This window comes from Oncorhynchus tshawytscha, unplaced genomic scaffold (assembly GCF_018296145.1).
Source record: "Oncorhynchus tshawytscha isolate Ot180627B unplaced genomic scaffold, Otsh_v2.0 Un_contig_1662_pilon_pilon, whole genome shotgun sequence".
NCBI classification, from domain to species: domain Eukaryota; kingdom Metazoa; phylum Chordata; class Actinopteri; order Salmoniformes; family Salmonidae; genus Oncorhynchus; species Oncorhynchus tshawytscha.
Window position 1 is genome coordinate 161,584 of NW_024609496.1, and position 25,821 is coordinate 187,404.

The 25,821-nt window shown below is 46.6% G+C and overlaps 1 protein-coding gene across 3 annotated transcripts; it reads left to right on the forward strand.

Moving 5' to 3' along the window:
- The first annotated feature begins 447 nt into the window (after positions 1–447).
- Positions 448–25,256, forward strand: cunh7orf26 (chromosome unknown C7orf26 homolog). 3 transcript variants are annotated; one of them, XM_042315530.1, is made up of 11 exons: positions 448–588; positions 4,307–4,373; positions 4,632–4,739; positions 4,961–5,075; positions 6,950–7,056; positions 9,074–9,103; positions 9,444–9,582; positions 11,726–12,003; positions 13,429–13,654; positions 13,737–13,776; positions 24,872–25,256. In XM_042315530.1, the coding sequence occupies exons 2-11, from the start codon at positions 4,314–4,316 to the stop codon at positions 25,062–25,064; spliced, it is 1,296 nt and encodes a 431-aa protein (XP_042171464.1). In that variant the 5' UTR covers positions 448–588; positions 4,307–4,313; the 3' UTR covers positions 25,065–25,256. The 3 variants fall into 3 exon arrangements, with proteins under 3 accessions (XP_042171464.1, XP_042171463.1, XP_042171462.1); XM_042315529.1 differs by lacking the exon at positions 448–588 and adding an exon at positions 608–969; XM_042315528.1 differs by lacking the exons at positions 448–588; positions 9,074–9,103 and adding an exon at positions 608–969 and having other exon boundaries at positions 9,414–9,582.
- The last annotated feature ends 565 nt before the right edge of the window (positions 25,257–25,821 follow it).

Here is a 25,821-nt window from a genome sequence, read left to right on the forward strand (position 1 = left end):
AGCAAACAATACTCTCACCTATGAGAGGAGATGAACAGAGAGTTGGAGAGAAATGTTCTCAAACTATTTGTGTGTATTGTTGTGAATTGTTAGATATTACACAACATCTGCTAAATATGTGTATGGACCAATACAATTTGAATTGATTTTAGATAAACCCATATATCCATTTGGTTAAGCAGCCAGCAGCCCATTAGTTTCCACTCGAGGTAAAGTCAGTTAAATGTAGAACTATCTGTCATCATACTCAGTGTGTTTTCTGGTTCAGTACCAACTAACATAATCAAACGTTGAATGCTGATAAACCCCATCAGAACAGAACTAAACGGTGGATGCTGTTAAACCCCATCAGAACAGAACCAAACGGTGGATGCTGATAAACCCCATCAGAACAGAACCAAACGGTGGATGCTGATAAACCCCATCAGAACAGAACCAAACGGTGGATGCTGATAAACCCCATCAGAACAGAACCAAACGCGTTGTGACGGACGGGGTTGTCCTGTTTGTACTTCATGTGTTTCCGTAGTTGAAAGTGTAAACAGTGGCGCATGCACCCTGTCGCCTTAAAATATCTTCTCTTTCCAGGTAAGAAAGCGTTTCTATATTAACTGCGTAACTCGTGTAGTTACACAAACCCGTTGTAATAGAGCAAACAACAGCTACCATAGCTAGTTAGTTTCTAGGATACAAACAAACCGACTATAACTCGCCTCTTTCCGTGGTTTGCTTGTTAAGCAGAGAGTATTGTAGTTTTAAGTATTGTAGTATTGTAGTCTGTATATTGGTTGGGATGCCTTTTTGGCCGTTTTGGGATGGCAGTAATGACTAGTTGTTTAGCGTACCTCCGTTATTTGGTGGTATGAGTGCCTTACCAAACATCTTCACATTATTCAGCTTGAATAGCTGGTCCAAGTTGAATGGCGGCTTCCTGGGCATTAAGAAGGATCTGCATGTTCAACTTCTCCTGTATGGACAGATTCTGGTTCACTAGATAGCTCCCCTGAGTGATGGCTGGCAGATACACTAGCTAGCTAGCTAGCTAGCTAGCTCCCTGAGTGATGGCTGGCAGATACAGCTAGCTAGCTAGCTAGCTCCCTGAGTGATGACTGGCAGATACACTACTAGCTAGCTAGCTAGCCCCTGAGTGATGGCTGGCAGATACACACTAGCTAGCTCCCCTGAGTGATGGCTGGCAGATACACTAGCTAGCTAGCTAGCTCCCTGAGTGATGGCTGGCAGATACACTAGAGCTAGCTCCCCTGAGTGATGGCTGGCAGATACACTAGCTAGCTAGCTCCCTGAGTGATGGCTGGCAGATACACTAGCTAGCTAGCTCCCCTGAGTGATGGCTGGTAGATAGCTCCCTGAGTGATGGCTGGCAGCTAGCTAGCTGGCAGATACACTAGCTAGCCCTGAGTGATGGCTGGCAGATACACTAGCTAGCTAGCTAGCTCCCTGAGTGATGGCTGGCAGATACACTAGCTAGCTAGCTCCCCTGAGTGATGGCTAGCTAGCTAGCTCCCTGAGTGATGGCTGGCAGATACACTAGCTAGCTAGCTAGCTCCCTGAGTGATGGCTGGCAGATACACTAGCTAGCTAGCTAGCTCCCCTGAGTGATGGCTGGCAGATACACTAGCTAGCTAGCTAGCTCCCCTGAGTGATGGCTGGCAGATACACTAGCTAGCTAGCTAGCTCCCCTGAGTGATGGCTGGCAGCTAGATAGCTAGCTCCCCTGATGGCTGATGGCTGGCAGCTACACTAGCTAGCTAGATAGCTGGCTGAGTGATGGCTAGCTAGATAGCTCCCCTGAGTGATGGCTAGCTAGCTAGCTCCCCTGAGTGATGGCTGGCAGATACGCTAGCTAGCTAGCTAGCTCCCCTGAGTGATGGCTAGCTAGATAGCTCCCCTGAGTGATGGCTAGCTAGATAGCTCCCCTGAGTGATGGCTGGCAGATACGCTAGCTAGCTAGATAGCTCCCTGAGTGATGGCTAGCTAGATAGCTCCCCTGAGTGATGGCTGGCAGATACACTAGCTAGCTAGCTAGCTCCCCTGAGTGATGGCTGGCAGATACACTAGCTAGCTGAGAGCTCCCTGAGTGATGGCTGGCAGATAGCTCCCCTGAGTGATGGCTGGCAGATACACTAGCTAGCTAGCTAGCTCCCTGAGTGATGGCTGGCAGATACACTAGCTGAGCTAGCTAGCCCTGAGTGATGGCTGGCAGATACACTAGCTAGCTAGCTAGCTCCCTGAGTGATGGCTGGCAGAGTGATGGCTGGCAGATACACTAGCTAGCTAGCTAGCTCCCCTGAGTGATGGCTGGCAGATACACTAGCTAGCTAGCTAGCTCCCTGAGTGATGGCTGGCAGATACACTAGCTAGCTAGCTAGCTCCCTGAGTGATGGCTGGCAGATACCTGCTAGCTCCCTGAGTGATGGCTGGCAGATACACTAGCTAGCTAGCTAGCTCCCTGAGTGATGGCTGGCAGATACACTAGCTAGCTAAGCTCCCTGGAGTGATGGCTAGCTCCCCTGTGAGTGATGGCTAGCTAGATAGCTCCCCTGAGTGATGGCTGGCAGATACACTAGCTAGCTAGCTCCCCTGAGTGATGGCTAGCTAGCTCCCCTGAGTGATGGCTGGCAGATACTAGCTAGCTAGATAGCTCCCTGAGTGATGGCTGGCAGATACACTAGCTAGCTAGATAGCTCCCCTGAGTGATGGCTGGCAGATACACTAGCTAGCTAGCTAGCTCCCCTGAGTGATGGCTGGCAGATACACTAGCTAGCTAGCTAGCTGAGCTAGCTCCCTGAGTGATGGCTGGCTAGCTAGATAGCTCCCCTGAGTGATGGCTGGCAGATACACTAGCTAGCTAGCTCCCTGAGTGATGGCTGGCAGATACCCTAGCTAGAGTGATGGCTGGCAGATACACTAGCTAGCTAGATAGCTCCCCTGAGTGATGGCTAGCTAGATAGCTCCCCTGAGTGATGGCTGGCAGATACACTAGCTAGCTAGCTAGCTCCCCTGAGTGATGGCTGGCAGATACACTAGCCTAGCTAGCTAGCTCCCCTGAGTGATGGCTGGCAGATAGCTCCCCTGAGTGATGGCTGGCAGATACACTAGCTAGCTAGATAGCTCCCTGAGTGATGGCTAGCTGGCAGAGCTAGCTAGATAGCTCCCTGAGTGATGGCTAGCTAGATAGCTCCCCTGAGTGATGGCTGGCAGATACACTAGCTAGCTAGCTAGCTCCCCTGAGTGATGGCTGGCAGATACACAGCTAGCTAGCTAGCTCCCTGAGTGATGGCTGGCAGATAGCTCCCTGAGTGATGGCTGGCAGATACACTAGCTAGCTAGCTCCCTGAGTGATGGCTGGCAGATACACACTAGCTAGCTGAGTGAGCTAGCTCCCCTGAGTGATGGCTGGCAGATACACTAGCTAGCTAGCTAGCTCCCCTGAGTGATGGCTGGCAGATACACTAGCTAGCTAGCTAGCTCCCCTGAGTGATGGCTGGCAGATACACTGGCAGCTAGCTAGCTAGCTAGCTCCCCTGAGTGATGGCTGGCAGATACACTAGCTAGCTAGCTAGCTCCCTGAGTGATGGCTGGCAGATACTAGCTAGCTAGCTAGCTCCCCTGCAGATACACTAGCTAGCTAGCTAGCTCCCCTGAGTGATGGCTAGCTAGATAGCTCCCCTGAGTGATGGCTGGCAGATACCTAGATAGCTAGCCCCTGAGTGATGGCTAGCTAGATAGCTCCCTGAGTGATGGCTGGCAGATACACTAGCTAGCTAGCTAGCTAGCTAGATAGCCCCTGAGTGATGGCTGGCAGATACACTAGCTAGCTAGCTAGCTCCCTGAGTGATGGCTAGCTAGATAGCTCCCTGAGTGATGGCTGGCAGATAGCTCCCACTACACTAGCTAGCTAGATAGCTCCCTGAGTGATGGCTGGCAGATACACTAGCTAGCTAGATAGCTCCCTGAGTGATGGCTAGCTAGATAGCTCCCCTGAGTGATGACTGGCAGATACACTAGCTAGCTAGATAGCTCCCCTGAGTGATGGCTGGCAGATACGCTAGCTAGCTAGATAGCTCCCCTGAGTGATGGCTAGCTAGATAGCTCCCCTGAGTGATGGCTAGCTAGATAGCTCCCCTGAGTGATGGCTGGCAGATACGCTAGCTAGCTAAGTGCAGCAAGTGAAGTTTTAAAACACTGTTCCATCGAGTTTATCAATGCTTTGCTATGTAAGATCATTCAATCTTGTTTAATGGAGCTGCTGTTTGGTGTGTTACTGTGTGTTCTGATGTTTCAGGGACCTGATGATGAGTGATATGCGTCAGTCGTTGCTACGTCGAGATGCGCTGAGCGCCGCTAAAGAGGTTCTGACCATGTCTGGATATTTATCAGTCTGCTAATGTGTTGTAATGATTCTGGGTTAGCTGCAGGAAGCCCAGTTAGTGGTTGTTAATGTGTTGTAATGATTGTAGGTTAGCTGCAGGAAGCCCCGTTAGTGGTTGTTAATGTGTTGTAATGATTGTAGGTTAGCTGCAGGAAGCCCCGTTAGTGGTTATTAATGTGTTGTAATGATTGTAGGTTAGCTGCAGGAAGCCCAGTTAGTGGTTATTAATGTGTTTCAGGTGCTGTACCATCTGGATATCTACCTGTCTGGCCAGGTTCAGAATAACCCCTCCCCCTCGGTGGACACGCCCACTCTGGAGCTAGTGGAGGAGTTTATCCTGCACAGGGTACCACACACACACACCACACACACACACACCACACACTGAAACTGGTGGAGGAGTTTATACTGCCTAGGGTACCACACACACACACACACTGAAACTGGTGGAGGAGTTTATACTGCACAGGGTACCACACACACACACACACACTCTCTCAATGTTGCCTCTTTAGGTTGCCTTTATGTCCTGTCCACATGGTTTCACAAGTGTGTGTGTGTGTGTAGAGGATGAGTGCCTTACAGGAGCTGCAGCTGTTGGAGATCATGTGCAGCTGTTTCCAGGAACAGAGTCGAGACGCTGTGAGACAACTCATCTTCTCTGCCCTGTTCACTCTACAAGGTGATCTTTAACCCTGACCCTAACTCATCTTCTCTGTTCACTCTACAAGGTGATCTTTAACCCTGACCCTAACTCATCTTCCCTGTTCACTCTACAAGGTGATCTTTAACCCTGACCCTAACTCATCCCTGTTCACTCTACAAGGTGATCTTTAACCCTGACCATAACTCATCTTCTCTGCCCTGTTCACTCTACAAGGTGATCTTTAACCCTGACCCTACTCACTCATCTGACCCTAACTCTGTTCACTCTGACTTTAACTGGTGGTGATTTTAACCCTGACCCTAACTCATCTTCTCTGTTCACTCTACAAGGTGATCTTTATGTCCTGACCCTAACTCATCTTCTCTGTTCACTCTACAAGGTGATCTTTAACCCTGACCCTAACTCATCTTCTCTGTTCACTCCAGGAACAAGGTGATCTTTAACCCTGACCCTAACTCATCTTCTCTGTTCACTCTACAAGGTGATCTTTAACCCTGACCCTAACTCATCTTCTCTGTTCACTCTACAAGGTGATCTTTAACCCTGACCCTAACTCATCTTCTCTGTTCACTCTACAAGGTGATCTTTAACCCTGACCCTAACTCATCTTCTCTGTTCACTCTACAAGGTGATCTTTAACCCTGACCCTAACTCATCTTCTCTGCCCTGTTCACTCTACAAGGTGATCTTTAACCCTGACCCTAACTCATCTTCTCTGTTCACTCTACAAGGTGATCTTTAACCCTGACCCTAACTCATCTTCTCTGTTCACTCTACAAGGTGATCTTTAACCCTGACCCTAACTCATCTTCTCTGTTCACTCTACAAGGTGATCTTTAACCCTGACCCTAACTCATCTTCTCTGTTCACTCTACAAGGTGATCTTTAACCCTGACCCTAACTCATCTTCACTCATCTGTGCGTAATTTGTCCCATTTTAAATTTGATTTCCTTTTACATATTTTTTATACAGAATGTTTTCAGATCTTCAACCGAAACTTCATATTAGATCAAAGGAACTTGAGTGAACATATAACACAACAATTACATACTTATTTCATTTATTATATAAACAACTTTATGCAACACCCAGTGCCCCTGTGTGAAAAGTAGGTTGTGCAATCTTTAGCTGTAATGACTCCAACCAAACACTTCCTGTAGTTGTTGATCAGGCCACCTTTAGCTGCAATGACTCCAACCAAACACTTCCTGTAGTTGTTGATCAGGCCACCTTTAGCTGCAATGACTCCAACCAAACACTTCCTGTAGTTGTTGATCAGGCCACCTTTAGCTGCAATGACTCCAACCAAACACTTCCTGTAGTTGTTGATCAGGCCACCTTTAGCTGCAATGACTCCAACCAAACACTTCCTGTAGTTGTTGATCAGGCCACCTTTAGCTGCAATGACTCCAACCAAACACTTCCTGTAGTTGTTGATCAGGCCACCTTTAGCTGCAATGACTCCAACCAAACACTTCCTGTAGTTGTTGAGACCATCTCGTCCAGTTAACCCCAGCTTGTCAAAAAGCACCTGGATGATCATCAAGAGTTAAGGGCTGGTCAGTCAGCATTTCACTGTGAGGTCCACACCTGCTGGTTAAGGGCTGGTCAGTCAGCATTTCACTGTGAGGTCCACACCTGTTGGTTAAGGGCTGGTCAGTCAGCATTTCACTGTGAGGTCCACACCTGTTGGTTAAGGGCTGGTCAGTCAGCATTTCACTGTGAGGTCCACACCTGTTGGTTAAGGGCTGGTCAGTCAGCATTTCACTGTGAGGTCCACACCTGTTGGTTAAGGGCTGGTCAGTCAGCATTTCACTGTGTGTGTCTTCAGTGTGTTTGTGTTCAAGTTGTATTGAATCTGTGTTTTACTTTTCCTTCTGTCGCCAAGGTAACCAGGCTGACGAGAGTCGCATGGCGTTGCTAGGCAAGCTAGTCTCCATGGCGATCGCTGTGGGCAGGGTCCCCATCCTGGAGTGTGCTGCTACCTGGTTACAGGTTAGAACACAATAACACACACCTTCACTTACTGTGGACAGGACAGGTCTATGGAGTGATTTAGGTATAGGTTATCAATAACACACACCTTCACTTACTGTGGACAGGACAGGTCTATGGAGTGATTTAGGTATAGGTTATCAATAACACACACCTTCACTTACTGTGGACAGGACAGGTCTATGGAGTGATTTAGGTATAGGTTATCAATAACACACACCTTCACTTACTGTGGACAGGACAGGTCTATGGAGTGATTTAGGTATAGGTTATCAATAACACACACCTTCACTTACTGTGGACAGGACAGGTCTATGGAGTGATTTAGGTATAGGTTATCAATAACACACACCTTCACTTACTGTGGACAGGACAGGTCTATGGAGTGATTTAGGTATAGGTTATCAATAACACACACCTTCACTTACCGTGGACAGGACAGGTCTATTGAGTGATTTAGGTATAGGTTATCAATAACACACACCTTCACTTATCGTGGACAGGACAGGTCTATGGAGTGATTTAGGTATAGGTTATCAATAACACACACCTTCACTTACCGTGGACAGGACAGGTCTATGGAGTGATTTAGGTATAGGTTATCAATAACACACACCTTCACTTACCGTGGACAGGTCTATGGAATGATTTAGGTGTAGGTTATCAATAACAGAGTTTTGGCCTGCCTGGTGATAAATTAGATAATAGACCAATAAGAAAGAGCTTTCCCAACCTTTCTGCCAATAACGACTAGTTTTCTGTTTTCACTTCCCCACTCAGACCACTCCCAGACAGTCCTAGCTAAATTCTTGCTTGAGAAGTTGCTCTTTGCTAAGAAGCTATTTTTATTTATTTTTGACCATTTTAATGTAAAACAATCACAGTGAGGTACTTAACTGTTAACCAGAAATGAATTGATATTGTGTGTGTTCATGTGTTCCAGCGGTCCCATCCTGTCTACTGTAGAAGTGTTAAAGGAATTTGTTTTCTTGTATGTTTATTAACCAATTCAATTAGAACCCTCTGCCCATTCCTAAGAATTTGTAAGATACTTATTTGCATAAAATGGACAGAGGCCAGTCTCAAAATCAATCAATAGCATTTATTCTCGAGAGTACTGATCATGGTACAATTTACAACCGGTTATAAACTAAATAAGACGTCATAGGTTTTAAACTGTCCTTCCTCCACTCTGATACAATGGCAGTATAGTTCACAAGCCTTCCCACATTGTCCACCACCTGTTAAATAATCTACTGCTAGCCCAAGGTCTCTCCTCTCCCTGTGTAGAGACAGGATGTCCTGTAAGGAACACAGCATTCCAGCCAGTCTGACGATAGCTCCATTCGTTTCTAACAAGGAACAGACAGTCCTTCTAATTCTGGATGAAAACTACACACATTACATTCAGTATTATGATTATAATAAGATTCATACATCCATACAGTAACATAGTAGTATTCTGTTTAGTCATAGTTCTGATTGAAATGCATACATAATTTGGTCATTATTCATAAAAATCCCTTAGCCAGAGTGTGTGTGTGTTCCAGCGTTCCCATCCTGTCTACTGTAGAAGACTAGCCAGAGTGTGTGTGTGTTCCAGTGGTCCCATCCTGTCTACTGTAGAAGACTAACCAGAGTGTGTGTGTGTTCCAGTGGTCCCATCCTGTCTACTGTAGAAGACTAGCCAGAGTGTGTGTGTGTCCAGTGGTTGTGTGTTAGCCAGAGTGTGTGTGTGTTCCAGTGGTCCCATCCTGTCTACTGTAGAAGACTAACCAGAGTGTGTGTGTGTTCCAGTGGTCCCATCCTGTCTACTGTAGAAGACTAGCCAGAGTGTGTGTGTGTTCCAGTGGTCCCATCCTGTCTACTGTAGAAGACTAGCCAGAGTGTGTGTGTGTTTGTGTGTTCGTGTGTTCCCATCCTGTCTACTGTAGAAGACTAACCAGAGTGTGTGTGTGTTCCAGTGGTCCCATCCTGTCTACTGTAGAAGACTAGCCAGAGTGTGTGTGTGTTCCAGCGGTCCCATCCTGTCTACTGTAGAAGACTAGCCAGAGTGTGTGTGTGTGTTCCAGTGGTCCCATCCTGTCTACTGTAGAAGACTAGCCAGAGTGTGTGTGTGTTCGTGTGTTCCAGCGGTCCCATCCTGTCTACTGTAGAAGACTAGCCAGAGTGTGTGTGTGTTCCAGTGGTCCCATCCTGTCTACTGTAGAAGACTAGCCAGAGTGTGTGTGTGTTCGTGTGTTCCAGCGGTCCCATCCTGTCTACTGTAGAAGACTAGTCAGAGTGTGTGTGTGTTCCAGTGGTCCCATCCTGTCTACTGTAGAAGACTAGTCAGAGTGTGTGTTCGTGTGTTCCAGCGGTCCCATCCTGTCTACTGTAGAAGACTAGCCAGAGTGTTGGTGGATGACTATTGTTCCCTACTTCCTGGTTCCATGGTTCCAACCCTCAACAACCTCAGCTGTTCCTGTCCTCCATTCTGCTGCCAGTTCATCACTGCTGTTACCACCCTGTATGACCTCTCTACAGGTACACACACTGTTGTTACCACCCTGTATGACCTCTCTACACACCGTTAGGAAAATGTGGTGCCAGACATTTGACCGTTTTAATTGACCAGACTCATATGCATTGGGTGCGTAACCTGATTAGGGCGTTCAGCCACAGTGCTCAGAATGACAGAAATAACATTTATGGTAATTAATCTCAACAGAAGGTGTAAGTGAAGGATGTAACGCTGTGCGTCCTGACTGGAATCCCACTTTAAAGATGTTAGAAGAACTGGCCACGCGTACTGTTCCTCAGCCAACAAGATGAGTAACGAACAGCTAAATCACTAGCCAACAAGATGAGTAACGAACAGCTAAATCACTAGCCTGTCAATCTACTATCAGCCAACAAGATGAGTAACAAACAGCTAAATCACTAGCCAACAAGATGAGTAACGAACAGCTAAATCACTAGGCTGTTAATCTACTATCAGCCAACAAGATGAGTAACGAACAGCTAAATCACTAGCCTGTCAGTCTACTATCAGCCAACAAGATGAGTAACGAACAGCTACATCACTAGCCAACAAGATGAGTAACGAACAGCTAAATCACTACCCTGTCAATAAACTATCAGCCAACAAGATGAGTAACGAACAGCTAAATCACTACCCTGTCAATCTACTATCAGCCAACAAGATGAGTAACAAACGGCTAAATCACTACCCTGTCAATCTACTATCAGCCAACAAGATGAGTAACAAACGGCTAAATCACTAGCCAACAAGATGAGTAACGAACAGCTACATCACTACCCTGTCAATCTACTATCAGCCAACAAGATGAGTAACAAACAGCTAAATCACTACCCTGTCAATCTACTATCAGCCAACAAGATGAGTAACGAACAGCTAAATCACTAGCCAACAAGTTGAGTAACGAACAGCTACATCACTAGCCTGTCAGTCTACTATCAGTCAACAAGATGAGTAACTAACAGCTAAATCACTAGCCAACAAGATGAGTAACGAACAGCTAAATCACTAGCCAACAAGTTGAGTAACGAACAGCTACATCACTACCCTGTCAATCTACTATCAGCCAACAAGATAAGTAACGAACAGCTATATCACTAGCCTGTCAGTCTACTATCAGTCAACAAGATGAGTAACAAACAGCTACAGAGGAGTTGACTCTCCCTGTTTAGCTGTTACTAGGCTATGTCATGTCAACATCTCTAAATACCTCTTGGTGTGTATAGAGGAGTTGACTCCCCCTGTACAGCTGTTACTAGGCTATGTCATGTCAACATCTCTAAATACTACCCATCACTACCCTGTCAATCTACTATCAGCCAACAAGATGAGTAACAAACAGCTAAATCACTAGCCTGTCAGTCTACTATCAGCCAACAAGATGAGTAACGAACAGCTAAATCACTAGCCAACAAGATGAATAACGAACAGCTAAATCACTAGCCTGTCAGTCTACTATCAGTCAACAAGATGAGTAACGAACAGCTACATCACTAGCCTGTCAGTCTACTATCAGTCAACAAGATGAGTAACTAACAGCTAAATCACTAGCCAACAAGATGAGTAACGAACAGCTAAATCACTACCCTGTCAATCTACTATCAGCCAACAAGATAAGTAACGAACAGCTATATCACTAGCCTGTCAGTCTACTATCAGTCAACAAGATGAGTAACGAACAGCTATATCACTAGCCTGTCAGTCTACTATCAGCCAACAAGATGAGTAACAAACAGCTACAGAGGAGTTGACTCTCCCTGTTTAGCTGTTACTAGGCTATGTCATGTCAACATCTCTAAATACCTCTTGGTGTGTATAGAGGAGTTGACTCCCCCTGTACAGCTGTTACTAGGCTATGTCATGTCAACATCTCTAAATACCTCTTGGTGTGTATAGAGGAGTTGACTCCCCCTGTACAGCTGTTACTAGGCTATGTCATGTCAACATCTCTAAATACCTCTTGGTGTGTGTTCGGTGTGTATAGAGGAGTTGACTCCCCCTGTACAGCTGTTACTAGGCTGTGTCATGTCAACATCTCTAAATACCTCTTGGTGTGTATAGAGGAGTTGACTCCCCTGTACAGCTGTTACTAGGCTATGTCATGTCAACATCTCTAAATACCTCTTGGTGTGTGTTCGGTGTGTATAGAGGAGTTGACTCCCCCTGTACAGCTGCTACAGATGGTGGTGTCCTGGATCCAAGACCAACCTCGATTGGTCCTCATCACTCTGCTGAACACACCCCCCTCCTCCAGTCAGCCAATCGGCTCCCTGGACCTCACACCTCTGGCTGGGCTGGTGCGCTGGTGTGTCAAAGCCCCATTGGCTTACAGAAGAGACGGGAAGCAGGACTTGGCCAATGGGATGACAGAGACTGAGCTGGAGGCAGGGCCTCTCTTCTCTGAGCTACATCTCAGTGTCCTGCAGGTTTGTCCAGTATCAATGTCCAGTATCAATGTACATTATCAATATACAGTATCAATGTCCATTATCAATGTCCAGTCTCAAACCTGACTTTTGGGACATTTGTGTAACTGAGGTGGTCAGGACGTACATGAGGGTCGGGTTTGGATTACAAACCTTCAGACAGTGAGACAGACCATCATAGCAGCAGAACCTCCAGACAGACCATCCTAGCAGCAGAACCTCCACACAGTGAGACAGACCTGTCCATTACTCAGCACCTCAGACTTGTTTACATGCGACAACACTTTGCTAATATTATGAGAGAACACTTGGCCCTAATGGAGTGGCTACTTTCTGTATTTGATAGAGATCACTCCAGTCTGCCACTAACCAGGTTTCCATCCAATCTTGCTGTATTTGATAGAGATCACTCCAGGCTGCTACTAACCAGGTTTCCATCCAATCTTACTGTATTTGATAGAGATCACTCCAGTCTGTGTCAATTTGAAGAAATCACATCTCTGTTTTTAATTGGATTTTAGAATATTGGCACGAAAATCTGTCTCCAACTGGATGGAAGCTTAGCTACTGTTTTGGGCCAAATCTGTCTCCAACTAGATGGAAGCCTAGCTACTGTTTTGGGCCAATGAGAATTAAGATGATGTGCACTTGCATCCCACTTGTCAAGATTCCAGAATTCTAAACCCATTGGCGAGTGTGTCCCGCTGCCAGCTGTTTATTTTCTTTTAAACAATTTAAATGTAACCTTTATTTCACTAGGCAAGTCAGTTAAGAACAAATTCTTATTTACAATGACAGCCCACACCGGCCAAACCTGGACCACTTGTATGCCGCCCTATGGGACTCCCAATCACGGTCGGTTGTGATACAGCCTGTAAAAACCAAACGTCACCACTTGCCAGTGACTTGATAAGCTGATTTAGCTAACGTGACCTGCTCATGGTGCCTGCTATTTACTAGCTTCATTGACAAGCAGAGATGGAACTTAGCGAACTAGTGATTTGGGGTTCTGATATATGGCTTGTAGCAGCTTTATTTAGGATCGTTTGACAGCTGGCTGATGAAGAACTTGTAGACATGTTCTCAGAAATCAGTCCTGAGCGCAGCCAGCAGCAACGGACTCCATACTGTCTACTGATTCTTTCCTGCTCATGTTTTTATTTAAGAAATACTGTATTAAACACCTTAGCTGCTTGACGTAAGCACTGGCAGAAACGTCAACATGAGTTACAGGTTAACAACAATAACTACCAATAAAGCAAACATAAAGCACCCCCGTGGAACCACACCCCCGTGGAACCGCACCCCCTTGGAACCGCACCCCCGTGTTTAGAGGTCATCGACTTTTCCTCCCGGGAGTCCTGGGTCAGGGCCAGGTCATGTTTAGAGGTCAGAGGTGATGAACTCAACACTTATCTGTTCCAGGTGTTGCTGCTCCTCCCGGGCGTTCTGAGAGAGAAGGGGCTTCTGGGTCGCCTGGCGTTGCTGCAGCCCGACCAGCTGACTTCTCTGATCTCTGACCTCTCTGGTCTTCTGGAGGAGCTGAACCCTCTCCACTCGGATACACAAACACACATCCAGCTCACTCTGGATAGGCTGGCCCAGGCCCTGCAGGTGTCCATGGCAGCAGGGGCGCTGCTCTGCTCTAGAGGTAGGGATGTCATATCCTGTGTCTTCTACAGTTGTGATGTCCTGTGTCTTCTACAGTCTTATCCTGTGTGTTCTCTCCACAGAGGACCTGAGAGCTCTCTGTTCCCGCCTCCCACACAACAAGTAAGAACCAGTCACAGTGTACCCCTAGCCCTCCCCACAACCAATCACAATGCACCCCTAGCCCTCCCCCACAACCAATCACAATGCAACCCTCCTCCTGTCAAGATCTGTTCTTACCCTCCCCCTGTTCAGACCTGTTCTGTCCTGTTTCCAGCCTAAGAGGTGTGTGTGTGATCTTCCCAAGTAGTGCATGATGTCATAGATCCTCATAGTTCCAGAATGTTATGATAATGGCAGCCATTTTGGCGAAGGAGAAATCCAAACCAGTTTAATACCCTCAATGCACATTCTACATTCGAACGTTCCAAGCCCTCTTCATATCGGGGGAGTCGTTTCCTGTGCGTTGTCAGGCATTGCCAACAGGGAGAAGATCTTGTTAAATATGGTTTAAATCCGTTAAAATTAGTAAATTACATTGAGGATTTAGAAGCTACAGCAATGCGCTTGTGAGAAAAATGTAAGAAAATTTGAAAACGAGTGTTTCAACATAGTAAAACCACTACATAGCTGATGCTAGCCAGCCTCTTACATAGACTTGACTGGTTAGCTAGCTAGAATCAGAGCCATCAGGATAATATCATAGACAGACTGGATCTAACGTTGTTTTACAGAGAAATAGGTCTATGTACTTGTCATTTTTTAAATTTATTTTATTTCACCTTTATTTAACCAGGTAGGCTAGTTGAGAACAAGTTCTCATTTGCAACTGCGACCTGGCCAAGATAAAGCATAGCAGTGTGAACAGACAACACAGAGTTACACATGGAGTAAACAATTAACAAGTCAATAACACAGTAGAAAAAAAGGGGAGTCTATATACATTCTGTGCAAAAGGCATGAGGAGGTAGGCGAATAATTACAATTTTGCAGATTAACACTGGAGTGATAAATGATCAGATGATCATGTACAGGTAGAGATATTGGTGTGCAAAAGAGCAGAAAAGTAAATAAATAAAAACAGTATGGGGATGAGGTAGGTAAAAATGGGTGGGCTATTTACCGATAGACTATGTACAGCTGCAGCGATCGGTTAGCTGCTCAGATAGCAGATGTTTGAAGTTGGTGAGGGAGATAAAAGTCTCCAACTTCAGCGATTTTTGCAATTCGTTCCAGTCACAGGCAGCAGAGAACTGGAACGAAAGGCGGCCAAATGAGGTGTTGGCTTTAGGGATGATCAGTGAGATACACCTGCTGGAGCGCGTGCTACGGATGGGTGTTGCCATCGTGACCAGTGAACTGAGATAAGGCGGAGCTTTACCTAGCATGGACTTGTAGATGACCTGGAGCCAGTGGGTCTGGCGACGAATATGTAGCGAGGGCCAGCCGACTAGAGCATACAAGTCGCAGTGGTGGGTGATATAAGGTGCTTTAGTGACAAAACGGATGGCACTGTGATGAACTGCATCCAGTTTGCTGAGTAGAGTGTTGGAAGCAATTTTGTAGATGACATCGCCGAAGTCGAGGATCGGTAGGATAGTCAGTTTTACTAGGGTAAGTTTGGCGGCGTGAGTGAAGGAGGCTTTGTTGCGGAATAGAAAGCCGACTCTTGACTTGGTTTTCGATTGGAGATGTTTGATATGAGTCTGGAAGGAGAGTTTACAGTCTAGCCAGACACCTAGGTACTTATAGATGTCCACATATTCAAGGTCGGAACCATCCAGGGTGGTGATGCTGGTCAGGCGTGCGGGTGCAGGCAGCGAACGGTTGAAAAGCATGCATTTGGTTTTACTAGCGTTTAAGAGCAGTTAGAGGCCACGGAAGGAGTGTTGTATGGCATTGAAGCTCGTTTGGAGGTTAGATAGCACAGTGTCCAAGGACGGGCCGGAAGTATATAGAATGGTGTCATCTGCGTAGACGTGGATCAGGGAATCGCCCGCAGCAAGAGCAACATCATTGATATATACAGAGAAAAGAGTCGGCCCGAGGATTTAACCCTGTGGCACCCCCATAGAGACTGCCAGAGGACCGGACAGCATGCCCTCCGATTTGACACACTGAACTCTGTCTGCAAAGTAATTGGTGAACCAGGCAAGGCAGTCATCCGAAAAACCGAGGCTACTGAGTCTGCCGATAAGAATATGGTGATTGACAGAGTCGAAAGCCTTAGCAAGGTCGATGAAGACGGTTGCACAGTACTGTCTTTTATCGATGGCGGTTATGATATCGTTTAGTACCTTGAGCGTGGCTGAGGTGCACCTGTGACCGGCTCGGAAACCAGATTGCACAGCGGAGAAAGTACGGTGGGATTCGAGATGTTCAGTGACCTGTTTGTTGACTTGGCTTTCGAAGACCTTAGATAGGCAGGGCAGGATGGATATAGGTCTGTAACAGTTTGGGTCCAGGGTGTCTCCCCCTTTGAAGAGGGGGATGACTGCGGCAGCTTTCCAATCCTTGGGGATCTCAGACGATATGAAAGAGAGGTTGAACAGGCTGGTAATAGGGGTTGCGACAATGGCGGCGGATAGTTTCAGAAATAGAGGGTCCAGATTGTCAAGCCCAGCTGATTTGTACGGGTCCAGGTTTTGCAGCTCTTTCAGAACATCTTCTATCTGGATTTGGGTAAAGGAGAACCTGGAGAGGCTTGGGCGAGTAGCTGCGGGGTGGCGGAGCTGTTGGCCGAGGTTGGAGTAGCCAGGCGGAAGGCATGGCCAGCCGTTGAGAAATGCTTGTTGAAGTTTTCGATAATCATGGATTTATCGGTGGTGACCGTGTTACCTAGCCTCAGTGCAGTGGGCAGCTGGGAGGAGGTGCTCTTGTTCTCCATGGACTTCACAGTGTCCCAGAACTTTTTGGAGTTGGAGCTACAGGATGCAAATTTCTGCCTGAAGAAGCTGGCCTTAGCTTTCCTGACTGACTGTGTGTATTGGTTCCTGACTTCCCTGAACAGTTGCATATCGCGGGGACTGTTCGATGCTATTGCAGTCCGCCACAGGATGTTTTTGTGCTGGTCGAGGGCAGTCAGGTCTGGAGTGAACCAAGGGCTGTATCTGTTCTTAGTTCTGCATTTTTTGAACGGAGCATGCTTATCTAAAATGGTGAGGAAGTTACTTTTAAAGAATGACCAGGCATCCTCAACTGACGGGATGAGGTCAATGTCCTTCCAGGATACCCGGGCCAGGTCGATTAGAAAGGCCTGCTCACAGAAGTGTTTTAGTTTGACAGTGATGAGGGGTGGTCGTTTGACTGCGGCTCCGTAGCGGATACAGGCAATGAGGCAGTGATCGCTGAGATCCTGGTTGAAGACAGCGGAGGTGTATTTGGAGGGCCAGTGGGTCAGGATGACGTCTATGAGGGTGCCCTTGTTTACAGAGTTAGGGTTGTACCTGGTGGGTTCCTTGATGATTTGTGTGAGATTGAGGGCATCTAGCTTAGATTGTAGGACTGGCGGGGTGTTAAGCATATCCCAGTTTAGGTCACCTAACAGAACAAACTCTGAAGCTAGATAGGGGGCGATCAATTCACAAATGGTGTCCAGGGCACAGCTGGGAGCTGAGGGGGGTCGGTAGCAGGCAGCAACAGTGAGAGACTTATTTCTGGAGAGAGTAATTTTCAAAATTAGTAGTTCGAACTGTTTGGGTATGGACCTGGAAAGTATGACATTACTTTGCAGGCTATCTCTGCAGTAGACTGCAACTCCTCCCCCTTTGGCAGTTCTATCTTGACGGAAAATGTTATAGTTGGGTATGGAAATCTCCGAATTTTTGGTGGCCTTCCTGAGCCAGGATTCAGGCACGGCAAGGACATCAGGGTTAGCAGAGTGTGCTAAAGCAGTGAGTAAAACAAACTTAGGGAGGAGGCTTCTGATGTTAACATGCATGAAACCAAGGCTTTTTCGATTACAGAAGTCAACCAATGAGAGTGACTGGGGACATGCAGGGCCTTGGTTAACCTCCACATCACCCGCGGAACAGAGGAGGAGTAGAATGAGGGTGGGCTAAAGGCTATCGAAACTGGTCGCCTAGAGCGTTGGGGACAGAGAATAAAAGGAGCAGATTTCTGGGCATGGTAGAATATATTCAGGGCATAATGCGCAGACAGGGGTATGGTGGGGTGCGGGTACAGCGGAGGTAAGCCCAGGCACTGGGTGATGATGAGAGAGGTTTTATCACTGGACATGCTGGTTGTAATGGGTGAGGTCACCGCATGTGTGGGAGGTGGGACAAAGGAGGTATCAGGGGTATGAAGGGTGGAACTAGGGGCTCCATTGTAAACTAAAACAATGATAACTAACCTGAACAACAGTATACAAGGCATGTTGACATTTGAGAGAGACATACAGCGAGGCATACAGTAATCACAGGTGTTGAATTGGGAGAGCTAGCTAAAACAGTAGCTAAAACAGTAGGTGAGACAACAACAGTTAATCAGCTAGCATAACAACAGCAGGTAAATGGCGTTGACTAGGCAGGGAGGGTCATGTTAGTTGCATCTAACATTAGTTTTCAAAATTATTGTTTGCTAAGGCGTAATCTAGAGCTTTGCAATCTAGGGCTCCCGAGTGGCGCAGCATCTCAGTGCTTGAGGCGTCACTACAGACACCCTGGTTCGATTCCAGGCTGTACATGTTTTTTATTGGTCACATACACGTGGTTAGCAGATGTTATTGTGAGTGTAGCGAAATTCTTGTGTTTCTAGTAACGACAGTGCATTAATATCTAACAAGTAATATCTAACAATTCCACAACATCTCCCTAATACACACAAATCTAAGGAAAGGAATAAGAATGTATAAATATATGGATGAGCAATGTCAGAGCAGGATAGGCTAAGATGCAATAGATAGTAAAGAATAGAGTTGAAGTCGGAAGTTTACATACTTAGGTTAGAGTCATTAAAACTATTTTTTCTACACATTTTCTACACATTTCTACACATTTCTTGTGAACAAACTATAGTTTTGGCAAGTTGGTTAGGACATCTACTTTGTGCATGACACATAATTTTTCCAACAATTGTTTACAGAGATTATTTCACTTATAATTCACTGTATCACAATTCCAGTGGTTCAGTAGTTTACATTCACTAAATTGACTGTACCTTTTAAACAGCTTGGAAAATTCCAGAAAATGATGTCATGGCTTTAGAAGCTTCTGATAGGCTAATTGACATTTAAGTCAATTGGAGGTGTACCTGTGGATCTATTTCAAGGCCTACCTTCAAACTCAGTGCCTCTTTGCTTGACATCATGGAAAAATCAAAAGAAATCAGTCAAGACCTCAGAAAACAATTGTAGACCTCCACAAGTTTGGTTTATCCTTGGGAGCAATTTCCAAATGCCTGAAGGTACCACGTTCATCTGTACAAACAATAGTACGCAAGTATAAACACCATGGGACCACGCAGCCGTCATACCTCTCAGGAAGGAGACGCGTTCTGTCTCATAGATTAACGTATTTTGGTGCGAACAATGCAAATCAATCCCAGAACAGCAGCAAAGTACCTTCTGAAGATGCTGGAGGAAACAGGTACAAAAGTATCTATATCCACAGTAAAACGAGTCCTAAATCGACATAACCTGAATGGCCGCTCAGCAAGAAAGGACACTGCTCCAAAACCGCCATAAAAACTACAGATTATTTGCAACTGTACATGGGGACAAAGATTGTACTTTTTTGAGAAATGTCCTCTGGTCTGATGAAACAAAAATATAACTGTTTGGGTATAATGAACATTGTTATGTTTGGAGGAAAAAGGGGGAGGCTTACAAGCCGAAGAACACCATCCCAACCGTGAGGTACGGGGGTGGCAGCATCATGTTGTTTGGGTGCTTTGCTGCAGGAGGGACTGGTGCACTGCACAAATAGATGACATCATGAGGAAGTAAATTATGTGGATATATTAAAGCAACATCTCAAGACATCAGTCAGGAAGTTAAAGCTTGGTCGCAAATGTTGTGGCAAAATAGCTTAAGATAGCTATTGTGGCAAAATAGCTTAAGGACAACAAGTCAAGGTATTGGCGTGGCCATCACAAAGCCCTGATCTCAATGGGAATGTGATGAAAGAAATAAAAGCTGAAATTAATCATTCTCTCTACTATTATTCTGACATTTCACATTCTTAAAATAAAGTGGTGATCCTAACTGACCTAAGACAGGGCATTTCTACTAGGATTAAATGTCAGGAATTGTGAAAAACAGAGTTTAAATGTATTTGGCAAAGGTGTATGTAAACTTCTGACTTCAACTGTACATATGAGATGAGTAATGCGAACATTGTTAAAGTGGTATTATTAAAGTGATTCGTGTTCCATTTGATTAAAGTGGCCAACGACTTCAAGCCTGTATATAGCCTCTCTGTGCTAGTGATGGCTGTTTAACAGTCTAATGACCTTGAGATAGAAGCTGTTTTTCAGTCTCTCGGTCCCAGCTTTGATGCACCTGTACTGACCTCGCCTTCTGGATGATAGCTGGGAGTACAGGCAGTGGCTCGGGTGTTTTTTTTGTCCTTGATGATCGGGATGCGTTGTGCAAACCGCACCACCCACTTGAGAGCCCTACGGTTGTGGGCGGTGCAATTGCTGTACCAGGCGGTGATACAGCCCGACAGGATGCTCTCAATTGTGCATCTGGAAAAGTTTGGGAGGGTTTTAGGTGACAAGCCAAATTTCTTCAGCCTCCTGAGGTTGAAGAGGCGCTGTTGCGCCTTCTTCACCACACTGTCTGTGTGGGTGGAGCATTTCAGTTTGTCAGTGATATGTACTCAGAGGAACTTAACTTTGGACCCTCTTCATTGCTGTCCTGTCGATGTGGATAGGGGGTGCTCCCTCTGCTGTTTCCTTAAGTCCAGGATCATCTCCTTTGTTTTGTTGATGTTGAGGGAGAAGTTATTTTCCTGACACCACACTCCGAAGCCCTCACCTCCTCCCTGTAGATTGTCTTGTCGTTGTTGGTAGTCTAGTCTACTACTGTTGTGCCATCTGCAAACTTGATGATTGAGTTAGAGTTCATGGCCACGCAGTGAACAGGGAGTACAGGTGAGGGCTCAGAACGCATCCTTGTGGGGCCCCAGTGTTGAGGATTAGTGAAGTGGAGATGTTGTTACCTACCTTCACCACCTGGGGGTGGCCCGTCAGGAAGACCAGGACCCAATTGCACAGGGCGGGGTTGAAACCCAGAGCCTCAAGCTTAATGATGAGCTTGGAAGGTACTATGGTGTTGAATGCTGAGCTGTAGCCGATGAACAGCATTCTTACATAGGTATTCCTCTTGTCCAGGTGGGATAAGGCAGTATGCAGTGTGATGGCTATTGCGTCGTCTGTAGACCGAATGGGGCAGTAAACAAATTGAAATGAGTTTAGCCGTAGCAACTAATGACAATAAACAATAGTAAATGAGACATCAACTGATGTCACAAAGTGCTGTACAGAAACCAGGCCTAAAACCCCAAACAGCAAGCATTGCAGGTGTAGAAGCACGGTGGCTAGGAAAAACTCCCTAGAAAGGACAGAACCTAGGAAGAAACCTAGAGAGGAACCAGGCTATGAGGGGTGGGCCAGTCCTCTTCTGGCTGTGCCGGGTGGAGATTATAACAGAACAACCTACTACCCTGAGACAAGGCTGAGTATAGCCCCCACACCACTAGAGGGATATCTACCACCCTACTACCCTGAGACAAGGCTGAGTATAGCCCCCACACCATTAGAGGGATATCTACCACCCTACTACCCTGAGACAAGGCTGAGTATAGCCCCCACACCACTAGAGGGATATCTACCACCCTACTACCCTGAGACAAGGCTGAGTATAGCCCCCACACCACTAGAGGGATATCTACTACCCTGAGACCAGGCTGAGTATAGACAAGGCCCCCACACCACTAGAGTGATATCTACCACCTATTACCCTGAGACCAGGCTGAGTATAGCCCCCACACCACTAGAGGGATATCTACCACCCTACTACCCTGAGACAAGGCTGAGTATAGATATCTACCACCCTACTACCCTGAGACAAGGCCCCCACACCACTAGAGTGATATCTACCACCCTACTACCCTGAGACCAGGCTGAGTATAGCCCCCACCACCACTGAGACAAGAGTATAGGATATCTACCAACCTACTACCCTGAGACAAGGCTGAGTATAGCCCCCACCACTAGAGGGATATCTACCAACCTACTACCCTGAGACAAGGCTGAGTATAGCCCCCCCCACACCACTAGAGGGATATCTACCCTAGAGGGATACCCTACTACCCTGAGACAAGGCTGAGTATAGCCCCCACACCACTAGAGGGATATCTACCACCCTACTACCCTGAGACAAGGCTGAGTATAGCCCCCACACCACTAGAGGGATATAGCCCCCACACCACTACTACCCTGAGACAAGGCTGAGTATAGCCCCCACACCACTAGAGGGATATCTACTACCCTGAGACAAGGCTGAGTATAGCCCCCACACCACTAGAGGGATATCTACCACCCTACTACCCTGAGACAAGGCTGAGTATAGCCCCCACACCACTAGAGGGATATCTACTACCCCCAAGGCTGAGTATAGCCCCCCACACCACTAGAGGGATATCTACCACCCTACTACCCTGAGACAAGGCTGAGTATAGCCCCCACACCACTAGAGGGATATCTACCACCCTACTACCCTGAGACAAGGCTGAGTATAGCCCCCACACCACTAGAGGGATATCTACCACCCTACTACCCTGAGACCAGGCTGAGTATAGCCCCCACACCACTAGAGGGATATATCTACTACCCTGAGACTGAGACAAGGCTGAGGCTGAGTATAGCCCCCACACCACTAGAGGGATATCTACCACCCTACTACCCTGAGACAAGGCTGAGTATAGCCCCCACACCACCTACTACCCTGAGACCAGGCTAGAGGGATATCTACCACCCTACTACCCTGAGACCAGGCTGAGTATAGCCCCCACACCACTAGAGGGATATCTACCACCCTACTACCCTGAGACAAGGCTGAGTATAGCCCCCACACCACTAGAGGGATATCTACCACCCTACTACCCTGAGACAAGGCTGAGTATAGCCCCCACACCACTAGAGGGATATCTACCACCCTACTACCCTGAGACCAGGCTGAGTATAGCCCCCACACCACTAGAGGGATATCTACCACCCTACTACCCTGAGACCAGGCTGAGTATAGCCCCCACCACTAGAGGGATATCACCACTAGAGGGGATATCTATCCACCCTACTACCCTGAGCCAAGGCTGAGTATAGCCCCCACACCACTAGAGGGATATCTACTACCCTGAGACCAGGCTGAGTATAGCCCCCACACCACTAGAGGGATATCTACCACCCTATTACCCTGAGACCAGGCTGAGTATAGCCCCCACACCACTAGAGGGATATCTACCACCCTACTACCCTGAGACAAGGCTGAGTATAGCCCCCACACCACTAGAGGGATATCTACCACCCTACTACCCTGAGACAAGGCTGAGTATAGCCCCACCCACACACCACTGAGAGGGATATCCACACCACTAGAGGGATATCACCCTACTACCCTGAGACCAGGCTGAGTATAGCCCCACACCACTAGAGTGATATCTACCACCCTACTACCCTGAGACAAGGCTGAGTATAGGCCCCACACCACTAGAGGGATATCTACCACCCTACTACCCTGAGACAAGGCTGAGTATAGCCCCCACACCACTAGAGGGATATCTACCACCCTACTACCCTGAGACAAGGCTGAGTATAGCCCCACACCACTAGAGGGATATCTACCACCCTACTACCCTGAGACAAGGCTGAGTATAGCCCCCACACCACTAGAGGGATATCTACCACCCTACTACCCTGAGACCAGGCTGAGTATAGCCCCCACACCACTAGAGTGATATCTACCACCCTACTACCCTGAGACCAGGCTGAGTATAGCCCCCACACCACTAGAGTGATATCTACCACCCTACTACCCTGAGACCAGGCTGAGTATAGCCCCCACACCACTAGAGTGATATCTACCACCCTACTACCCTGAGACCAGGCTGAGTATAGCCCCCACACCACTAGAGGGATATCTACCACCCTACTACCCTGAGACAAGGCTGAGTATAGCCCCCACACCACTAGAGGGATATCTACCACCCTACTACCCTGAGACAAGGCTGAGCATAGCCCCCACACCACTAGAGGGATATCTACTACCCTGAGACAAGGCTGAGTATAGCCCCCACACCACTAGAGGGATATCTACCACCCTACTACCCTGAGACAAGGCTGAGTATAGCCCCCACACCACTAGAGGGATATCTACCACCCTACTACCCTGAGACCAGGCTGAGTATAGCCCCCACACCACTAGAGGGATATCTACCACCCTACTACCCTGAGACCAGGCTGAGTATAGCCCCCACACTACTAGAGGGATATCTACCACCCTACTACCCTGAGACAAGGCTGAGCATAGCCAGCATATAGCAGATGTTAATGTGAGTGTACACACAAGTATAAAGGAATTAATAAGAATATGTACATAAAAATATATGAATGAGCGATGGCCGAACGGCTTAGGCAAGATGCAGTAGATGGTATAGAGTACAGTATATACAGTGGGGCAAAAAATGTATTTAGTCAGCCACCAATTGTGCAAGTTCTCCCACTTAAAAAGATGAGAGAGGCCTGTAATTTTCATCATAGGTACACTTCAACTATGACAGACAAAATGAGAAAAAAAATCCAGAAAATCACATTGTAGGATTTTTAATGATTTATTTACAAATTATGGTGGAAAATAAATGTCTTCCATTTTCTCACTCTGGCCTTGCTGGCCTTACTAATTCTATGCATGGAATTGAGCCTTTTCAATACATTTCATCCATATTTAGAGACATCTCCCTCCCTAAGTTAGGGTTAGGGTGGGGGGTAGGGTTAGCGACATCTCCTCCCTCCCTAAGTTAGCGAAACATTGCGACAGGACGGAATTCAAACCGAAGTCAAACGGTAATGAAACCACGCTATGAAGAAGAATGGAAGGTGCTTAGAATGCATTGATGGAACTGGAATGAATAGCAGTAGAGGCTATAGGTGATGCATTCCCTGCTGTTACAGATGCAAAGTGTGTTGTAATTCCTAATTCTATGGTGTCTCTCAGTTTGCTCCAGCTGGTGATGTCTGGTCCAGTGCAGCAGAGTGGATTCTACCCCCACATCCACACCCCTCCTCTGGGGTACAGCCCCCGGCCCAGCCCCTTAGGACCTCACCCCTCCTCTCACTCTCCCCATCCCTCCTTCCCTTCTCCACCTTTCCTTCCAAGCATGGCCTTTCCCTTCCGCCCCAGCCACTAAAGAGATGTGTGGACACATGGAAGACAACATTGGTGTATACTGAGTATTTGGACTGTTTGTCAAATCAATCTGTTTTACCATGTTTCATTAATAAATGGTACACCCTTCCACCCATGTTTTGTATAATAAATTGACCACAGCCTGTATGCCCTCCCACCTATGTGTTCATTAATAAATTGACCACAGCCTGTACGCCCTCCCACCTATGTTTCATTAATTGTATATATTTATTTAACCTTTATTTTGACAGGGAAGACATATTGAGACGTATGTCTCTTTTCCAAATGCGCCCTGTATAGTACAATATAAATATACACATTAAATACTACATATATCATTTAAAGTATTGATGGGGGAATTATTTGTGGGTGAATGTAACTGTTTTGTCTGGGTGATGTGACATTTTATTTGTGCTTACCATGACTGTGTTTTGGGGACACCTTCTCATTCAGGGTTTTTCTTAATTTTTTATTTCACCTTTATTTAACCAGGGAGGCTAGTTGAGAACCATTTCTCATTTACAACTGCGACCTGGCCAAGATAAAGCAAAGCAGTGCAACACAAACAACACAGAGTAACACATGGGTTAAACAAACGTACAGTCAATAACACAATAGAAAATCTATATATAGTGTGTGTGAATGTAGTGTGTAAATATAAGATTAGGGAGGTAAGGCAATAAATAGGCAATAGCGTTGAAATAATTACAATTTAGCATTAACACTGGAGTGATAGATGTGCAGAAGATGAATGTGCA